This window comes from Sciurus vulgaris (genome assembly GCF_902686455.1).
Source record: "Sciurus vulgaris genome assembly, chromosome: 9".
Lineage (NCBI taxonomy): Eukaryota > Metazoa > Chordata > Mammalia > Rodentia > Sciuridae > Sciurus > Sciurus vulgaris.
The window spans coordinates 18,711,547-18,729,823 of NC_136469.1; the positions used below are offsets into that span (position 1 = coordinate 18,711,547).

General features: G+C 39.6%; 1 protein-coding gene and 1 long non-coding RNA gene across 10 annotated transcripts in view; one reads left to right on the forward strand and one right to left on the reverse strand.

The window, feature by feature from the left end:
• Nucleotides 1–18,277, forward strand: part of LOC306670203 — a 505,412-nt gene that overhangs the window by 384,127 nt on the left and 103,008 nt on the right. The gene's annotated exons all lie outside the window — the stretch shown is intronic.
• The window catches only part of ELF2 (E74 like ETS transcription factor 2), a 103,792-nt gene that overhangs the window by 15,884 nt on the left and 69,631 nt on the right, over nt 1–18,277 (reverse strand). For 2 of the 9 annotated variants that reach the window (XM_079154827.1, XM_079154825.1), the window contains exon 1: nt 6,078–6,231. The exons of the other annotated variants lie outside the window; for them this stretch is intronic. In XM_079154827.1, coding sequence (XP_079010953.1) covers nt 6,078–6,136 — 59 coding nt within the window. In that variant the 5' untranslated portion in view covers nt 6,137–6,231. Of the gene's footprint in view, nt 1–6,077; nt 6,232–18,277 lie in introns of those variants that run through there. 9 annotated transcript variants of the gene reach the window in all.

Here is an 18,277-nt window from a genome sequence, read left to right on the forward strand (position 1 = left end):
TAGTGTTTGTATGGTGGACTATTCCAGACTCTTTCAACAGCTGTTACAAAATACCAAACTTGGTAATTAAGTCTGACAAGAGGCATACCTCTCAGCTTTGCATAAGAGAATGCTGGCAATGGATCTAGTTCATAACAATGTTCTCAAGTCAAAAATAAAATTTAGTAGCAATTTTGTTTGAGAGTAATGGGGGAAAAAATGTCAAGACAGTCCATTAGGTGACAGAGCACTCCCCTACCAACAGCACTACAAACCAGTATCCCAAGATAATCACTGTTCAACCACCACACACTCCCTGTCCCCTCTTGCCCAGGTTGTAACAGCAGTAGTGATGAATACAAACAAGGCAACGACAAGAGGGGAGAAGTAGGTCTGGGTACTCCACCTTATTTCCCCCTGAGCTAATTAATAGAGCTGGGCTATTACTATAAAGGAGAAAAAAGAACTAAAACTATTTCTAAACCAAAGCTGTCCAACAGTATCAGTCACATTTCATTTTAAACTTTCCTGTAGCCACATTTTAAAATGTGAAATTAATACCTTTGGATTAACTCAGTACACCCCAAACACTGCCATTTCAACGTGTAATCAACATGAAGTCATTTAAAATTCAGTTTCTCAATCACATTTCACGTACTCAATAGGTTGCTAGGTACTAAACTGAACAGGGATTTAAAACAATACTGTAACTCACCTCTTCTCACACTGTTTCTATTCCCAGGACCCTAGAGTTTGATAACAAAGTCTTGCCTTATAGATATGTGTCATATTTGAAATTAAAACAAATTTTAAAATGCTAATTCATTTTAAAATAATTACTTGTAAACAAATGTTTTTATGAAAACTTATAACAAGTGTAAACATTTATAAACAAATTACTTGTAAATAAATCACTTGAAAACTTTTTAGAACAAAAAATTCAGAGTAGCATTGTTTTTTTGCATTTCTGCAAATCTTTTTCATATGTGCATGCCCGCACCTGCACCACTGGGGACTGAATCCAGGGTCTCCCACATGCTAAGCAGGCACTATACCCACTGAACCACACTGCCTTTCTGAAAATCTTTTTAATACTTAATTTATTCAAAGGCAGACAGATTTACCTCTGTCATTCAATATTGTTGGAATACCATGCAATAGCCTCTAGCAAACTCCTCTGTACACTTGTGAAATTGAAAAAACAAATGATGTTTTAGTATCATCATGAAAACATAACTTCTCAGATAAGACTTCTGGGACTCTCAGAATTCCCAGTTCAGAGAATTTGGCTTTTAAGGTGCACAGCTGTTAATTTACCATCAAATGTAATTAATAATAGCTACATTCTATACTCATTTGAGTTTTAGCTTCTAAAGTTTTAGCTTCTAAATATTAGTATGTAAATGAAAAATTATATTATCCCACTTCTATAAGTAAAACAGTATTTTGTCCACTTACATATAGAGGATTTTTTAAAAGCTTAATATTTCTCTGCATCTTTTTGAACATTTAAACTACACTGTACACAAGGAGTTATTCTAAATAACATGAAGACATCCTTCTCTGCCAGCCAAATTGGTTTCAAAAGTAAGTGATTTTATGTTGAATTATCCTGGCTGACTTTTTACACACCAATTTTACTCTGTAACTAATTTTTATATAAATTTTAGTATTAATGCTGCAATGAACTCTGAAGTTCAATTTCAATACAATTCCCAGCCCCCGCCCCCCTTTTTTGGCGCAGTGTTGGGGACTGAACCCAGGGCCTCTTGCAAGCACTCTACCAACTGAGCTATATACCCAGCCCCACTCCCCCTTTTTAACAATACTAGGGATTGAACCCAGGGCCTCCTGCATGCTAGACAGAGTTCTATCACTGAGCTACACCACAGTCCCTAAAGGAAAAATTTTCAAGAAAATTAATGCCATTTTTATTTTTATTTCAACACATGCTTCCTGTCTTTTTTCACATACTGCTATTTTTTTTTCCCTATTGATACAGGTTGAGCACCCCAAATCTGAAAATCTGAAGTGCTCTGGCATCTATGCAAATATTCCCAAATTCTAAGAACTCTGAAATCTGAAACACTTCTGGTCCCAAGCACTTCAAGATAAAGGATACTCAACCTTCACTAGATATTCCAATTCATAGTAAATCAGAAATGAAATTTTGAACTTCGAACTTCATGATGAATGTTGACAAAATATAATTTTTTTTGGCCAAGTGAAAATATTTAGGCAAAACTTTCAGAAAAAAATTTCCCTTCATTTACTATTATAAAGCAAAACTTCTGATGACCTTACTTTTCAAATGTAAAAAAAGGGGGGGAAGGCAAGGAATGCATACTTCATGATACAAAAGTGGAGTATTTTAAACCAAAATCTTCAAGGAATTCCAGACCATACACCCACAATACTTCCACATAAATTCTAGATAAGTATTAATGTCAGACATTTGTTTTCCCCTATTACGTTAACTATAAGAAAACCAAGCCTCAATTATTAAACTATATCATAGACTTACTCAACATAGCCTCAAATTCAATCTGGCACCCGTTTATAAAGACAGTTCAAAGAAATTAATTAACCTCTTAATTACATAACCACCAACACATACACACTCGTGGTGTGATTAAAAAAATATATCCCTGGAAAAAAGAGGCCTTAACTTTCCATTAAATATGTAAGCCAATCATAACTGTAGAGCTTTTAAGAAGCCTTAGAAGTCATCTAGTTAAACCTGTCCTCTTACTGAAAACAAAGCCATAAGTCACCAGGACAACTCAGTTTTAGTGATAACTAGATAGAAATTCTCAACCCCTGGCTTCAAGGTCAAGGCTCACTTTTATAAATCCTGTTCTCAGTGAAAGTTTTATAAAGTATGCCGTCTTGACCACAAAACTGTTTTGTATATCTAAATGATAGTGATGTATAATAAATAAACTCATTTATTTCATCCTGACTCACACTCCTCTGACAGCATAAATACTGACAGCTGAAGGAGTACATATACATGATGCTTAAGTTCTCAAAGAGGAAAATAAAAGCAGTCTACTCTCTGGTACTTTCACATGTAAGACTAGTTACCACTGATTCCACACTAATCATCAATCCATTATTGTAATCACCATTGCTATTCTTACATTTATATAGCATATACATTTTCATCTGTCTTCTCAACTAGATTATAAAATCTCTGTGAGCAGTAATTTTCTCTTCACACTTGATAACCTCCCTCCGGAGGTAAAAAGTGTGTCGTGACCATTTTACAAATACAAAATTTGCTAACATTACTCTCCTAATGCCATTGGAAACTGGCAGTAATAAAAATTTAAAACCATGCATCTTAATTTTCTGGGTCATCTCTTCTTCTCAACTTTTAACTCACTGAATGAACCTTGGGTAAATCAGCAAAACTGTCTCAAGTTTCCTTCTAAAATAAAGACTATAAGGGAGCTTCAGATTACATGAACATGGTTGAGAAAATAATCTGAAAATAATTATATGCAAACATATTCTTTTTTAAAAAAATGTTTAGTTGTAGATGGACAGAATACCTTATTTATTTTTAAGTGATGCTGAGGATTGAACCCGGTGCCTCATACATGTGAAGTAAGTGCTGTACCACTGAGCTACAATCCCAGCCCCCAAATTCTTTATAGAGCATCATGATCAAAAAAGAAACTTGAATTATAAGATCTGCAGTACTAGAGAAATTCAATAAGCTGGAAAAGAGTATTTAATTTCTTAAAAAAAACCCTTATCATGGCTGTGGGTTGTAGCTCACTGATAGAGCACTTGTGTAGCATGCTGTGTCCCTGGGTTCAGATGGTCAACACCAAGGAGAGAAAAACAAAAGGTACACCATTATCAAAAGAAAACAAAACTCTTGTATTTTCAAACCAAGACTGGCTATATCTACAGGCCACATCCATTTTGCTGATCATTCCAAAAAATTAATGAAAAAAATGCCTTCCACTGATGGAAGTTAAGCCCTCTTACTTTTTTTTTTTTTTTTTTTAATTCTTTTAAGATGCTGCTGGACCTTTATTTTATTCATTTATTTATATGTGGTGCTGAGACTCGAACCCAGTGCCTCGCACTTGCCAGGCAAGCTCTCTACCACTGAGCCACAACCCCAGCCCGCCCTCTTACTTTTAGAGTATTTTTCACAAGTTTTAACTGCAGAAGCTATTCTAAGGTTCTCTCTGGAGTAGTCAACCATGGAAACACCTCTCATTCAACACACACCATTATCACTGACTCAACAATTTTAATTATTGACTGTACAAATAACATAAAGCCAAAATTTTATATTAATTTATATTGCATTATAATGGACCGAACACATAAAAAGGACCAAGTTTTCATCGTGCTGTCCTGCATTCAGTAAAACTTAAATTCCTATTCTGAACAGAAAATAACTGTCAAAATATTTCAATCTCACTACTCACTAAACTGTGATTTGTCTTTGGGACTTAATGAAGTGTAATATTATGTTTCATAGAATAAAAGGCTGTTCACCATCATGTTATACAATACATATGGTTACATGGTTCCAGATTTTAAAGTTCTGTTAAATATAAAGATACACGTGTACAGTTTTCTCCCTCATCCCAACTGCATCACATAGTTTGCCAGCCAAATAACTCACTTCAAGACCCTTACCTAAAAACAATGGATGGAAAAAGTGCAAGCAAGACCTTTCAGGGCATTACTATTCCTTGAATATTTCTCATCTTCCAATTCCCATCAACGATGATACAACAGAGTCCGGAGAAAGGAACGTGTACTTATTATTACAGCAAGCAAATAGTATATCAAGCCTTGCCACATCGACCTAAGGCCCTCACTGCGCTGTCTGCTATTAAGTAAAGCTGCTTTTTCTATGTAACTTAAGTCCTGCCCTTCCGCTGCAGCAGTGGCGCTGCACATCCCCACCCCTGCGGCCATTCCGTGTTTACACTCCTCTTCCCTCCAATTCCATGCGTACATTGGTCAGCTTCACTCCCGCCCAATCTTCATTGGCCCAACGAGGGCCCGTAGTCCCCGCCTCCAGAAATCAACGTTCTTATTTGGAACATCTCAGAGAGCAGATTGGAACCGGAGGCCTGTCAATCCCGCGGGTTCTGTCCTCTCCTAGGCGCTTCCGCTATGGTGGGAGGTTTGGGGGGGAGGGGGAAAGGGGGCAATTCCGTGCTGAGACTTCCCTGGGGCCAAGACTCCCTCCCGCCCGCCCCGCCTTCACATTCACCCACTGTTTACAAAAATAAACGCTCTTCGCTCACGCCCCGACGCACCAGGTCAGGGGGACGAAATACACTCCGTGTCCTTCCCATTCTCTCCCCTAAAATTACACCCCACGAGGAAAGGGGCATACACCTAGTTTCTTCACGGCCACCCTCTAAACCAGGAGAGGAGGCGGCCCCTGGGAGCGGTAGCGCCGCGGCTGCTCAACGTTATTAAGTGACCCTTTCCAGGACCGTTACTCCTGAGCCTGCATAATGTGGGGATGTGGGGAAGAGGGAGGGTCCGAGCATTTTTTGGCGGGTACCGGTCCACCGGACATCGCCCGGGGCTGGCCGGTCCATGCGGAAGTCACGGATCTGTGGGCGAAGTCTGAAGGGGGGCGGCGAGCGTCCCCGGGAAGCCCGCCGCCCCCGACCGCCGGCAAGTAGCGGCCTCTCCGGCCAGACAGCGTGGCAGGCGCAGCGGGAGAGACAACAGCTTCACTCACGTCCTGGTTCCTCGGCAACTGGGGTGAAGCGCGCAACTCGTCCGCCCCCCGAGTCCCCAACTTAACCGCGGCTCGGCTCCCCAGCACCCGCTGCCAGCGCTCCGCTCGGCAGCAGCCGTCGCCGCTCGCCGAACCCACCCTGAAGCGACAACGCCGGATTCGAGGCAGGTTACTCTCCAAGGTGATCACTTCCTGATTCGTCGCCTCCATTACTTCATTCACTCCCCCCTCTCCCTGGCCGCCCCAGTGACTGAGGTGGACACTGTTCCCCTGCACTGACCGCTCCCGGGGAGGCACCCCGCCTTCTGTGCACCCCCTCTGCCGCTGCACCGATGCACAGGAGAAAAGTTCCCCTGTCCTTACGGCCCGGATGAGCAGATCCAGCTGGTTCGTGGGTCCCTCATGCAGAGACGTCGCCATGTTTATCCGGGGCTGGAGCTGCTGCTTCACATTGACTTACACCGTGAGCAGCGGCGGCAGGGGAGGAGGCGGAACCCGCGGCCGGAGACACACGCCGTGCGACCGACACACACTCACGCACTCGCACACACTCCGACGCCCGGATCCTTGCGCGTCCTCCGACAGGAAGCCGCGGCCGGCCCGCCTCCCGCCGCCGGGCTGAGAAACCCCACCACCTAACGGCAGGGCGGCGGCGGCGGCCCGGCTGGCAACGCGATCCTTCCGCCCCGCGCCCAGACAGGAAGTCCCGACGCCCGCCCGCCCGAGCGGCCGCGGCGACAACCTGAGGCTGCGGCGCCCGGCGGCCGGACCGGGACGCGGCCCAGGGCGGCACCGGGCGCGTTTCACGCCCTGCGGAAGCGAGGTCTGCAGCCGTGCCCCCTGCGAAAGAGCCATTAATCTGGTGGTCCTCCTGGAAGCGACCGACCCCCAGTCCCGCAGCTGTGAACAGCGGCGGCTCTGAAACTTGTGTGGGCCTTTTCACAGCGTATGCAACGATCAGTTCCCTTCAAAGAACCACACTTTGAAACAGGAACGCCAACGAAAACGTCACATCAGAAAATATTCCAAAAGCATGGACTTGGAAAGTAAGGAGCCTCCAACTACTTCCCGAGCCCGACTTCTCCCTTTCCCTTTGAGAAGTCAAAGGACACGCTAAACAGGCATTTGGTAAACCGAACACAGCAACCCGAGACACTAGACCCCCCCCCCCCATTTGCAATCACGAAATTCAGGTACCCTTTCATTTCTGTTTGTTCATTTGGAAACGAAGGTGTTCAGTGACACCTACTTCAACAATCTTTTCGCGAGAAACTAACATTACAAAAAAGTACACATGAAAATACAGTAGAAAAGGGAGATAAATTACCAACTTAGTGACTTGAATCAAATTTACTGAAAACACAGGAAATCAAATCGATGAAAAGCTGAATGGAGACCTCATTAAAACAAGAAACCGTGTCCCCGGTTTCAGAATTTAAAATGAAAATTGTTTGACACAAAATGTTACCTTCAAGTTGTTTGTTACAAAATTTACGTAAGACATTGCAATCCTACAGATTAAGTGTTCAGTAAGTGTTTGCTGAATAAACGCAAAAAGTTTTGGCATACAAATTTAAAAATAACAAGGTGACATACATTTTATGATTTGGACTAAATGACTAGACAAAAAATTATTTAACAGCAATATTTATAAAAGCTAATGAAGAACCATTTTATAAAAGTTTACCCAACAGTGCAGCGAGCGTCAGAATGGATTTATAAAAAGCCCATTATTCTTTTTTGCCATTTCTTCTCATTTTTCTGGAGGGCCTTCCACTACCTCTACACCGTTACAAAACCCCAAAACAGTTCCCTTTGATCCAAATAAAGATCTCTTTCTTGGAGTAAGTACACCTGCCAAGGTTGGAACAAAAGAAATTAAATGGCCACTTTTACTTACTGCTAATCAATTTGAAATAAAGATCATTCATTGATAGACAGCATCTTTAACAGTCTCCATGTGAGAGAGAAGGAATATCAAGAGGAAGGCCACTGAAATTGATAATAAATCTCAATTTCCACTTCTGCCAGTATTTTTTCATGCATTATATGTTTAGAAAGGAAAACAGTACCATAAGCCAAAGTATTTGTGTGTGTGTGTGTGGAAGTGACAAGTCAACATGGCTCAAGAATAGTCTTCTCAATGTAGGAAAGACTGTGTAGCCTGATATACAACTTTTACTTTACTATTTGCTTTAAGATGTATCTTAGGAAGTATACATATATATATGTACATATGTGTGTGTTTTTACCTTCTATACATCCTAATTATGTGTCCACGACCACCTTATATTTTAATCTCCAAGAGAATAGCTGTATGTATTCTTGCGTAATACTTACTGATATACACAACACAAATTAATCAGAAAGACAGGAAAATATTACTATATATTTAAAGTTTTTGTAAAAACAAAATTCCCTGGGCATTAATACCATTCTACCTTAACTCACTAGGCTTTCAAAAGCCACCAATGCTTTTTAGAGACTGATAAATACTACACTGGGAATGACAGAAAGACAGGCCATTGCTAATACACGCTGGTACAAACATCCAGGACAGCAATGTACCATATATCAAGAGTCTAAAAGAAGCTTGAGTTTCTGACATAGGAATTCCATTTCTGAAGCTTATCCTGAAGAAACAGGAAGATATTCAACGGATTGCTCTATTTAAAGACAAAAGGCACAGTGGCACACATCTGTAGTTGCAGCTGCTAGGGAGTCTGAGGCAGGAGGATCACCCGAGCCCAGGAATTTTGGGTCAGCCTAGGCCATATAGTGAAGCGTGTCTCTTTAAAAAATAATAACTTCAAATTTGAACTTTTTCAGGGGAGGCTACTTAAGACCAAACCCAGGGACTTACAGATTGTTTTTTTTGTTTAGTTTTTTGTTATTTTTTGTCAGTACTAGGGACTGGACCCAGGGCATGCTAGACAAGTCCTCTACCATTGAGCTATATCCCAGACCTTTTTTTACTTTATTTTGAGGCTGTGTCTCACTAAAATTGCTCTGGCTGGCCTCCAACTTGTGATCCTTCTGCTTCAGCCTCCCAAGTAGTTGGGATTGCATGTGTGCACCACCACTCTCAGTTCCTCTTAGTCCCCAAATTTTTAAGAACATGAGATAATATTAAAAAGATAGATGTGGCAAGATTTATATTTTTTCTATATTTATGACTCCAAACCATGTAATATGCATGATGTATATACATATATACAGTATGTGATACATACACATACATATATTTATGTATATCTCTGTATACACATACACATTCACTTTTCAAGTTTTCATGAGTAGGTATTTCATGAATAGGTATAAGATTTTTTTGTTTGTTTTTGAACTTTGAATTTATTCAAGGGCACTTTTTACCACTAAGCTACATCTCCAGCCCTATTTATTTACTTTTGGTATTGGGATGCTCTACATCGAGTCAAATCCATATCTCTTTTTATTATGGGATGGGGTCTCACTAAATTGCTTAGGGCCTTGCTAAGTTGCTAAGGCTGGCCTCAAACTTGCAATCCTCCTACCTCAACCTCCCAAGTTGCTGGGATTACAGATGTGAACCACCAAACCTAGCTATGAGCAGAATTTTCTTAAACTGAGTATGAATGTGCAGGCTATTATGGTAGACACTTTAAATTCATATTCTCCTAATGATATTATACCTAGAAAGACATCCTCAGGGCTGGGGATATAGCTTAGCTGGTAGATTGCTTGCCTTGCAAACACAAAGCCCTAGGGGTTCAATCCCCAGCACCGCAAAAAAAAAAAAAAAACCTTTACATCAAAGTCACTAATATATCTTCAAAAAGGGAAAATAACAACTTATTGAATGCTTATCCAAGTCTTTATGCTAAATACTTTACCTTCCATTTTTAACTCACTCCTCTCTACATGCCTATGAAATACATATTACTATTATGCTCATTTTATAGATGAGGAATCTGAGGTTTCAAAAGGGCAGGGCCAGCATGTAAACAAGCACCCCGACACCACAGCCCTCACTCTTCACACTCCCCAGGAACCAAGGGAACAGCCCAGGGAACTTCAACCTGCTGAAATGAAGTTAGTGCCCACAGATTTTCTCATCCACACACTTTTCTCACATTTCCTCCTTCATGGGGTGGAGCTTATTTCCCCTCTCCTTTTGCGGGTGGACAGAACTTAGTTCCTCTCTCCTAACAAAAAGAACAAGGCTGAAGATGAAAACCAAATGCCACACAAGTCTTGAGTACCCTCCAGCAGCTCTGTGGAGCTGGAACATAAAGCAAGAACGTCCTGCCAAGAGCCACATCTGACAGACAGACCCTCCAGCCTAACCCAGTCTTCAGAAGACTGAAGCCCTGGCTGACCAGGGCATGGCCTCATGAGAAACCCAGAGCCAGGGCGACACACCAAAGCCACTCCTCAATCCTTAACCTCAAAAACTGCGTCAGGTGAGATGGTAAATGTTTGGTGTTGTAAACTGCTAAATTTGGGGTGGCTTATTAGCACAAATTTAAACTGAAATGGAAGGAAGGGGTGGTTTCAAAAACCCCAACTGGTCACAATTCATAATTTTAAGAAAGGCTATTAAAACTTATTAATTGCCTCTAATTTCAAGTACAGAATCCTGAGATCTTTTCATCTGTTAATTTGCTTAGTTTGAGCATCAACTATTTCAACTGCTAATCTGTCTTTTGAAAATGCCTGAATAGATATAATCATTACAATTAAAGTACAATATAACCAAAAATAAATATCCTTGGCCTTTTTATAGAATTTGTACATTAATGGCCACAAAACGTTCACTTACGATATTTGAGTGATTGCATGGTCCTGTAGTACCCAAGAAGAAAAAGTCTTGAAATATATCATTGTTTCCAATACCATATAGGTTTTTAATGTTTTTAGATTACACAGTGATTTCATTTGTATCTTTTTGGTATCTGTTACAAAGAATGATGCAATGTTAAGTTTGGAGTGATCGCCATCACCCACAGGTTTTCAAAACATAAAGAACCTGACCATGGGGGCTGGGGATATAGTTCAGTTGGTAGAGTGCTTGCCTCACAAGCACAAGGCCCTGGGTTCAATCCCCAGCACCGCAACCTGATCATGACTTCTTCTCCTTGACTATCACAGTTTAGGCATATCACACAAGAAACACCCGCCCACCTATAATGTTTTGCTCTCTCAGATATTGTCTTCTGCTAGTTTCTAACACAAAGGGTGTGGGAGGTAAACTGAGAATCAAATCCAGACGCATTCCACCCCTGAACTTTTATCTTCAGCCATTTTTAAGACAGGGTTTCACTAAATTGCCAAGCCTGTCCTCAAATTTACAATCCTCCTGCCTCAGCCTCCAGGAAGTAGCTGGGATTACAGGTGTGTGCCACTGCACTGGCTCCTATTTTACTTAGCAAGAGCTCTCCAATCATCAAAAGAAGAGTTACATGAGAATCAAGTTTTCCCTTACTCTACACACTAAGAAACCTGAGGCCCCAAGTAGTTAAATACTTTGACAAAGATCATGAAGTATCTTGTGACTTCAGAGTCACGAATTCTATGGAAGTCTTCTATGACATTTATAAGTTATAAAATAGATGAAGTTAAATCTATTTTACTATTATTTTATATACTGTCAACTGCAAAATGGGTTTATGTTTTGCACTTTAAGGTGAAAAGCTAAAGCAATGGGAAGTATCGTTCTGAGAAATTAAGAGAAAAATATTTGAGCAGTGAGTAGGATAACAACAGGTCAGTCTAAGCTCTTCTTATACAACCACACTAACAAACAATGGAATTCAAAGCTAGTGTGTTGCACATGTTTAGGAAAAAGGGAGTCAAGAAAACTGATTACAAGAAAAATATGTCTGTGAAAGACAAGAAGCTAGAACAAGGTGATTTAAGACCAATAGGTAAAAGCTTGGTTCATCTACATGAGAAGACAGCAGTACATCTACAGATGTATTTTATACTATGGTTTGTCTACTTACAGTTTTCTGGGCTTACTGGCTTGTTTAATAGTCAAGTTTTATATAAATAAAATGAAGATGCTTGAACTCACAGTCACATACACATTCATTTATTCAACAAATAAATATGTAGCACTTACTTTAAGCAAGCTTATGTGCCTATAAACTGGTAGTAATAAATTATTAACAAAAGAAAAAAGAATAATTTGTCTTCTCAATTCACATTGAGTCCCCCATCAAGAGTGAAAGTCCTAGCCTGGCCTGGCGCTCGCCTGTAATCCCAGTGGCTCAGAAAGCTAAGGCAGGAGGGATGGCGAGTTCAAAGCCAGTCTCAGCAAAAGTGAGGCAACTAAGCAACTCAGTGATACCCTGTCTCTAAATAAATATAAAAAAACTAAGGCTGGGGATGTAGCTCAGTGGTTGAGTACCCCGAGTTCAATCCCCACCCAGTACCAAAACAAAACAAAACAAAAAACAAAAAGTAAAGTCCTATGGACAGTATGATATACAAACACTGCTATACATAAAATTCAACAATAATGCATATATGCTACATTTTGAAACACCACCCAAGAAAGTTCAAATATTTATATGCATAGAAGCCTTCACAAGCCAGGCACAGTGGTGCACACCTATAATCCCTGTGGCTCAAGAGGTGACATAGGAGGAGCACAAATTCAAGTCCAGCCTCAGCAACTTATCGAGGCCCTAAGCAACTCGGCAAGACCCTGTTTCTAAATAAAATATAAAAGGGGCTAGGGATGTGGCTTGGTGTTAAGCGCTCTTGAGTTAAAATCCCCAGTACCAAAAAACAAACAAATAAAATACAAAAAAAAAAAAAAACAAAACTTCATGACTTGTGAAGGCTTTGTTTGTTTGTTTTTTGGTACTAGGGATTGAACCCAGGGGTGCTTAACCACAGAGCCACATCCCAAGTCCATTTTATATTTTATTTAGAAATAGGGTCTCCTGAGTTGCTTAGGGTCTCAATAAATTGCTGCAACTGGCTTTGAACTTGTAATACTCCTGCCTCAGCCTCCTGAGCTGCTGTGATTACAGGTGTGCCCCACCATGCCTGGTGTCATGAGTTTTTAATAGAAATGACCAGATTTTTTTAGTGAAATGTACATTTTTCTGAGGAAAAGAACATGACTCTTTTCAGATTCTCAAAGAGGCCCATGACTTTCAGAAGTTATTTTAACATAAATCATCTATCTGCATAAGAGCATTCATTTTAGGGCAAGGACCATGCAACTCCTATGAGTGAGCAGCCAGTATGTACTATTTCTGATACCTATATGGCTTAGTTGAATAAGACTTTGATTCATGTTGTTAGCATTTGACTTAAGTTTTCCCTGGACCAAACTCTCCTGGAGTTTGCTGATTATTTTTTCTCTCCTTGACACAGTCTGGCTAAATTGCCTAGGCTGACCTCAAACTCTCAATCCTCCTGCCTCAGCCTCCCAAGTAGCTGAAATTATAGAAAGTTTGTTGATTATATGCTTCATGATTTATACTAGGTAAAACACTCTTTCAAACTTAGCAGTCATTCATAGGAGACTACAAATTAATTATTCCAACTAGTCTTTTCTAATGAATGTTAGACAAACAACTGTTTTAGGTAGCATTTATTAAGCAACCAAATATGCATGGCACTCTGCAAAGTGACTTAAAATAGTTAATGGTCTCTATATTTTAAATAACAATGTGACAACTGATTTCAAGGGTTTGAATATTGTTTTGGGGGTTGTTTGTTTGTTTGTTTTTTAGTACTGCATTTGTATATCAAGATCAAACAGGATACATACTAGGTGAGCACTCTACCACTGAGTTACAGCCCCAACCCTTTTAATTTTGAAACATGGTCTCATTAAGTTGCTGAGACTGGTCTCCAACTTTTTATTCTCCTTCCTCAACCTCCCAAATAGCTGGAATTACAAGCATGTACCACCATGCCCAGCCTAGAAAATTTTAAAATTAATTCTTACACAAATTGTTACAGAAAACAGAAAAGAAAAGTAAGGGAAAGCCACACCTGGATTACTTGAAAAACTCAGTGTAATCTTGACTCTAAAACTAGATAAGAATGAGAAATTAAAATTACAATTACATTTCCTTTATGCACAGTAGTATCACCATTCTTCAACATAATACCAGGTCCTTGACCCATACCATAAGAAATGAAAAAGAAGTCTGATGACTGGAAAGAAGGAGGGCCGAGCTGTCCCAGCTGAGGTCCCTCAGACCAGCCAGCTCCCAGCTGATGAACAGATCACCACATTCAAGAGGAACCATCCATATCAGCCAGAACCACATGACCACAGAGGTCTAGGAGAAACAATAACTGGTTCTTCCTTCAAATTTTGGTTTTGGTGTTTTGGGTTTTGCAGGGGGTGGAGGGAGTACTAGGGATTGAACTCCAGGGGCACTTTACCACTGGCTACATCCCTAATCCTTTTAAATTTTTAAATTTTATTTTGAGAAACCCTATGTTGCTCAGGGTCTCACTGTTGCTGAGGTTGGTTTCAAACTACAATCCTCCTGCATCAGTTGCTGGGGTTGTAGGCATGTACCACCATGCCCAGCTAAAATCAATACATTTTGAAATGCTTTGTTATGCAGTACTAGCTGTTACACATAAGGAATGATGAGTATTCATTCCTAAAAAGCAGAAAAGTAAAATGTGATAGATATTAGTAGTTTTTCTGCAGTCTTATTTTTTTTTAAATGTCTCAGGTTTTAAGTGTTAAACCAACAACAAATAATATTGTTTCTTCTCTTTTGATCTTTATGCCTTTCTTTTTTTTTTTTTTTTTTTTGAAGGGGTCGGGAGGGTGCTGGGGGTTGAACCCAGGGGTACACAATCACTGAACCACATCCCCAGCCCTGCACTGTATTTTATTTACAGACAGGGTTCTCACTGAGTTGCTTAGCACCCTGCTTGTACTCGAGCTGGCTTAGAACTCCTCCTCCTGCCTCAGCCTCTTGAGCCACTAGGATTACAGGTATGCCAGTGCACCTGGTTTATGCCTTTCCTTTCCTTTCTTTTCCTTGTCTTATTACATTGGCTAGGACCTCCGGTAATAATGATAGCTGCCATCCTTTTTTCTTTGGGGGGGGGGGTTTAAAGGGGGTGGAGTATGGCATCAGGCATTGAATCCAGCAGCCCTTAACCACCGAGACACATTCTGGCCCTTTTAACTTATTATTTTGAGATAGGATCTCACTAAATTGCTTAGGCTTTGCTAAACTGCTGAGGCTGGCTTTGAATTTGAGATCCTCCTGCCTCAGCCTCTGAGATTACAGGCATATGCCACCATGCCCAGCTGCCATCCTTTTTCTCCATGAAGTATGATATTTGCTGTAAATTTTTCATATATATATATCCCTGATCGGGTTCCAATCCATACCGAGTATTTCTCCTCAGTAGATGCTGAAATTTAACAAATGCTTTTGGATCCACTGAGGTTATTAGGTGAGTTTTCGCTTTTAACCTAGTCACGTGACTACATTAATAGACTTCCTAATATGTAGCCATCCTTGCCTTCCTACTAACATATCTAGTCATTATGTGTTTTTAAATCAATCCTGGATTTCATTTGCTATTCTTTATTTGGGATATTTATAGCTGAGATCATACACGACTTTAATCAGAAACTTTGTGTACTGGCAATTTCAAGCTTAGGTTATTCTCACTGCACAACATTAGTCTGGTAGATTTCCCTCTTTTTACTACTTCTACAGGAAGTATGTATGTCCCTTGAAAATAAGTACCAGATATGGGTCTATCTGATGGATTTTATTTAAATGTATATATGAGCTGCATGCATATGTAAGATTGTTAAAATTGAATCATTATTGATTTGTTTAGGTTTTCTATTTCTTCTTGAGTCAGCTATATTTACATATTAAGATTATCCATTTCATGGGTTTTCAAATTCCTTGGTAGCAGTTTGCTCACAGCATTCTTTTATGATTTTTAAACTCTATTCTGCTGTTCCTGTTTTTGTTCTTAGTGCTTATTTATCTGTTCTCTCTCTTTACAGAGGTCTGTCCATTTTATTAATTTTCTGGGTTTATTAATAATCTATTATTTTGTCCGACACAGTGGCACACACTATAATCCTAGCTACTCAGGAGCCTGAAGCAGAAGGATCACAAGTTCAAGCCCAGTCTGGCAACTTAGCAGGACCTTGTCTCAATTTTTTAAAAGTCTGGGGAGTTGAACATGGTGACTCATGTGTGTAATCCAGAAACTCAGGAGGCTAAGGCAGGACTTGGATACTCAGTCATTTATTAAAACCCTGTATCAGAGTAAAAAAAAATTTTAAAGATTTTTAAAAGGATGGCTCTGTGGCCCCTGGATCCAATCCTCAGTACAAAAAAAAAAAAAAAAAAGGGAGAGAGAAGCAGGGCACAGTGACACAAACCTATAATCCCAGTGAAAACTCCATGTTCAAAGTCAGCCTCAGCAAAAATGAGGTACTAAGCAACTCAGTGAGACCCTGTCTGTAAATAAAATACAAAACAGGGCTGGGGATGTGGCTCAGTGGTGGAGCACCCCTGGGTTCAACCCCCAATACTGGAAAAAAAATTATTATATTTTTATTTCTATTTCATTAATTTTGATGTTTATTTTACCTTTCTTCTATTTTACTTGGCTTTGTTATGTTGGTCCTTTATTCATTTATGAACATCAAGATTTGAATATATGCTCATTATATCAGTCTTATTTTTCAAGAAATACATTTACCCAGTGAATTCTGCTTAAACCACAAAGTTTTTTTTTGTTGTTTTTTTTTTAAGATGGACAGCTTCATGAATGAATTTGTGTGTCATCCTTATGTACAGAGGCCATGCTCATCTCTGTACTGTTCCAATTATAGTTTATGTGCTGTCAAAGCAAGCCACTGAGCAACATCCTTAGCCCCTTTTATTTTTATTTAGAGACAGGTCTGCTGAGTTGCTTATGGCCTCGCTATGTTGCAGAAAGCTGGCTTTGAACTTGTGATCTTTCTGCCTCAGCCTCCTGAGCCTCTGGGATTATAGGCACATGTCACCATGCCCAGCCCAAGTTAATATGCACTGGTTTCATTGTTATGTAGCTATATTTCATAATTTTCATTTCCTTTTCAACCTAAGTGAACTTTAGTTTCCAAAATTATAAAGAATCATGATTGCCTTTTCATCGTTTTCTGACATCATTTTCAAGACATATTTTGTGTGATACTAATTTTCTGAACATTGTTGTGATTTCTCTGTGGCATAGTACATGGTAAAAAACTGACCTTTGGATAATTTTAAAATGTATGAAGTCCTAAATTAATAGGTTAGGTACAAAGTTCTATAACTCCAGTTTGTGAAGTTTGCCAGTCCTATGGCTCAATTCTTTGATGCCATTTTAAACTCCGTGTCTGCTTCACTTCAATTTTGAAATGTGCTCAAGTCCTACTATTTTGTAATTATGTCTGCTTCTCTGAAATAGTATTGTGAAGTTACGTTGTTAAATCCATGTATGTTTGTGATGATTATGCTTTCTAGACTGTTCCTTTTCCCCAGTTTGAAAACTCTCTCTATCCTAATTAAAGATGTCCACTCTAAATTCTATCTTCTTCTTCTAGCTTCCTTTGATTAGTATTTTTCTGAATGCTTTCCCATTTTTTAAATTTAGTTTTATCTGTTATGTGTCATCTGTTTCCACTTGTTTGATTTTCTTTTGTGACTATTACAAATATCAGACTCATTTTACAAACATAATTGATCGTTTTGATATAATTTCTGACAAGGTTTGGACTACTTTCAACTATCTCAATTTATACATTTATTTCCATCTTTTTTTTCCTCTTCTTTGTAACCTATGGTACATTGGGTCAAGTTAGCTTTTAGTAGCTAATCTACTACTCCTCTAACTTGGTATTTTGAAGGTCTGACTATTGCTATAGTCTGGATGTTTAAAATACATCTTCCTCTTTTCACCTGTCACCTCCAGATCTTTTTCACACGTCTCCTCTGCTAGTCACAGTACTTGAAGGGCTATCACAGTCTGGTCCCACTGTACCTGTCCAGCTCAACTCTCAAATCGTGCTTTTCCTACAAAGCCTAACCTCTGCTTCAACTGCACTGCTCATCAGTCTCTAAATAAATACAAATTCCTGGCTTCTGTTCTGATCCATGATGGTTTCACATTTCCTTCAACAAATAAACACTTTATTGAAAACCTACTGGGTTCCTGACTGAGCAATTCTAGTAAACACAGCAGGTATGGTCTTAACTGCATGGGACCACAGTGTGAAAATATCAAAGCACATAAATACAAATATAATATCATGGCAAAACCTTCATGAATTAATGAATTCAGATAAGGCAGCTGGTATAGTTGCCCCTTCTTATCAGGGGTTCTACATCCTTGGACTCAACCAATCACAGATTGAAAAATATTGGGGGTATAAGAAAGCACCTGTATTGAACAGGACAGACTTTTTGCCTCCTCATTATTCCCTAAACAACAGATACCAACCATTTACAGTGCATTTACGTTGTATTAAGCATGTGTAAGTAATCCAGGGATGTTTTAAAGTACACAGGAGGATGTGCATAG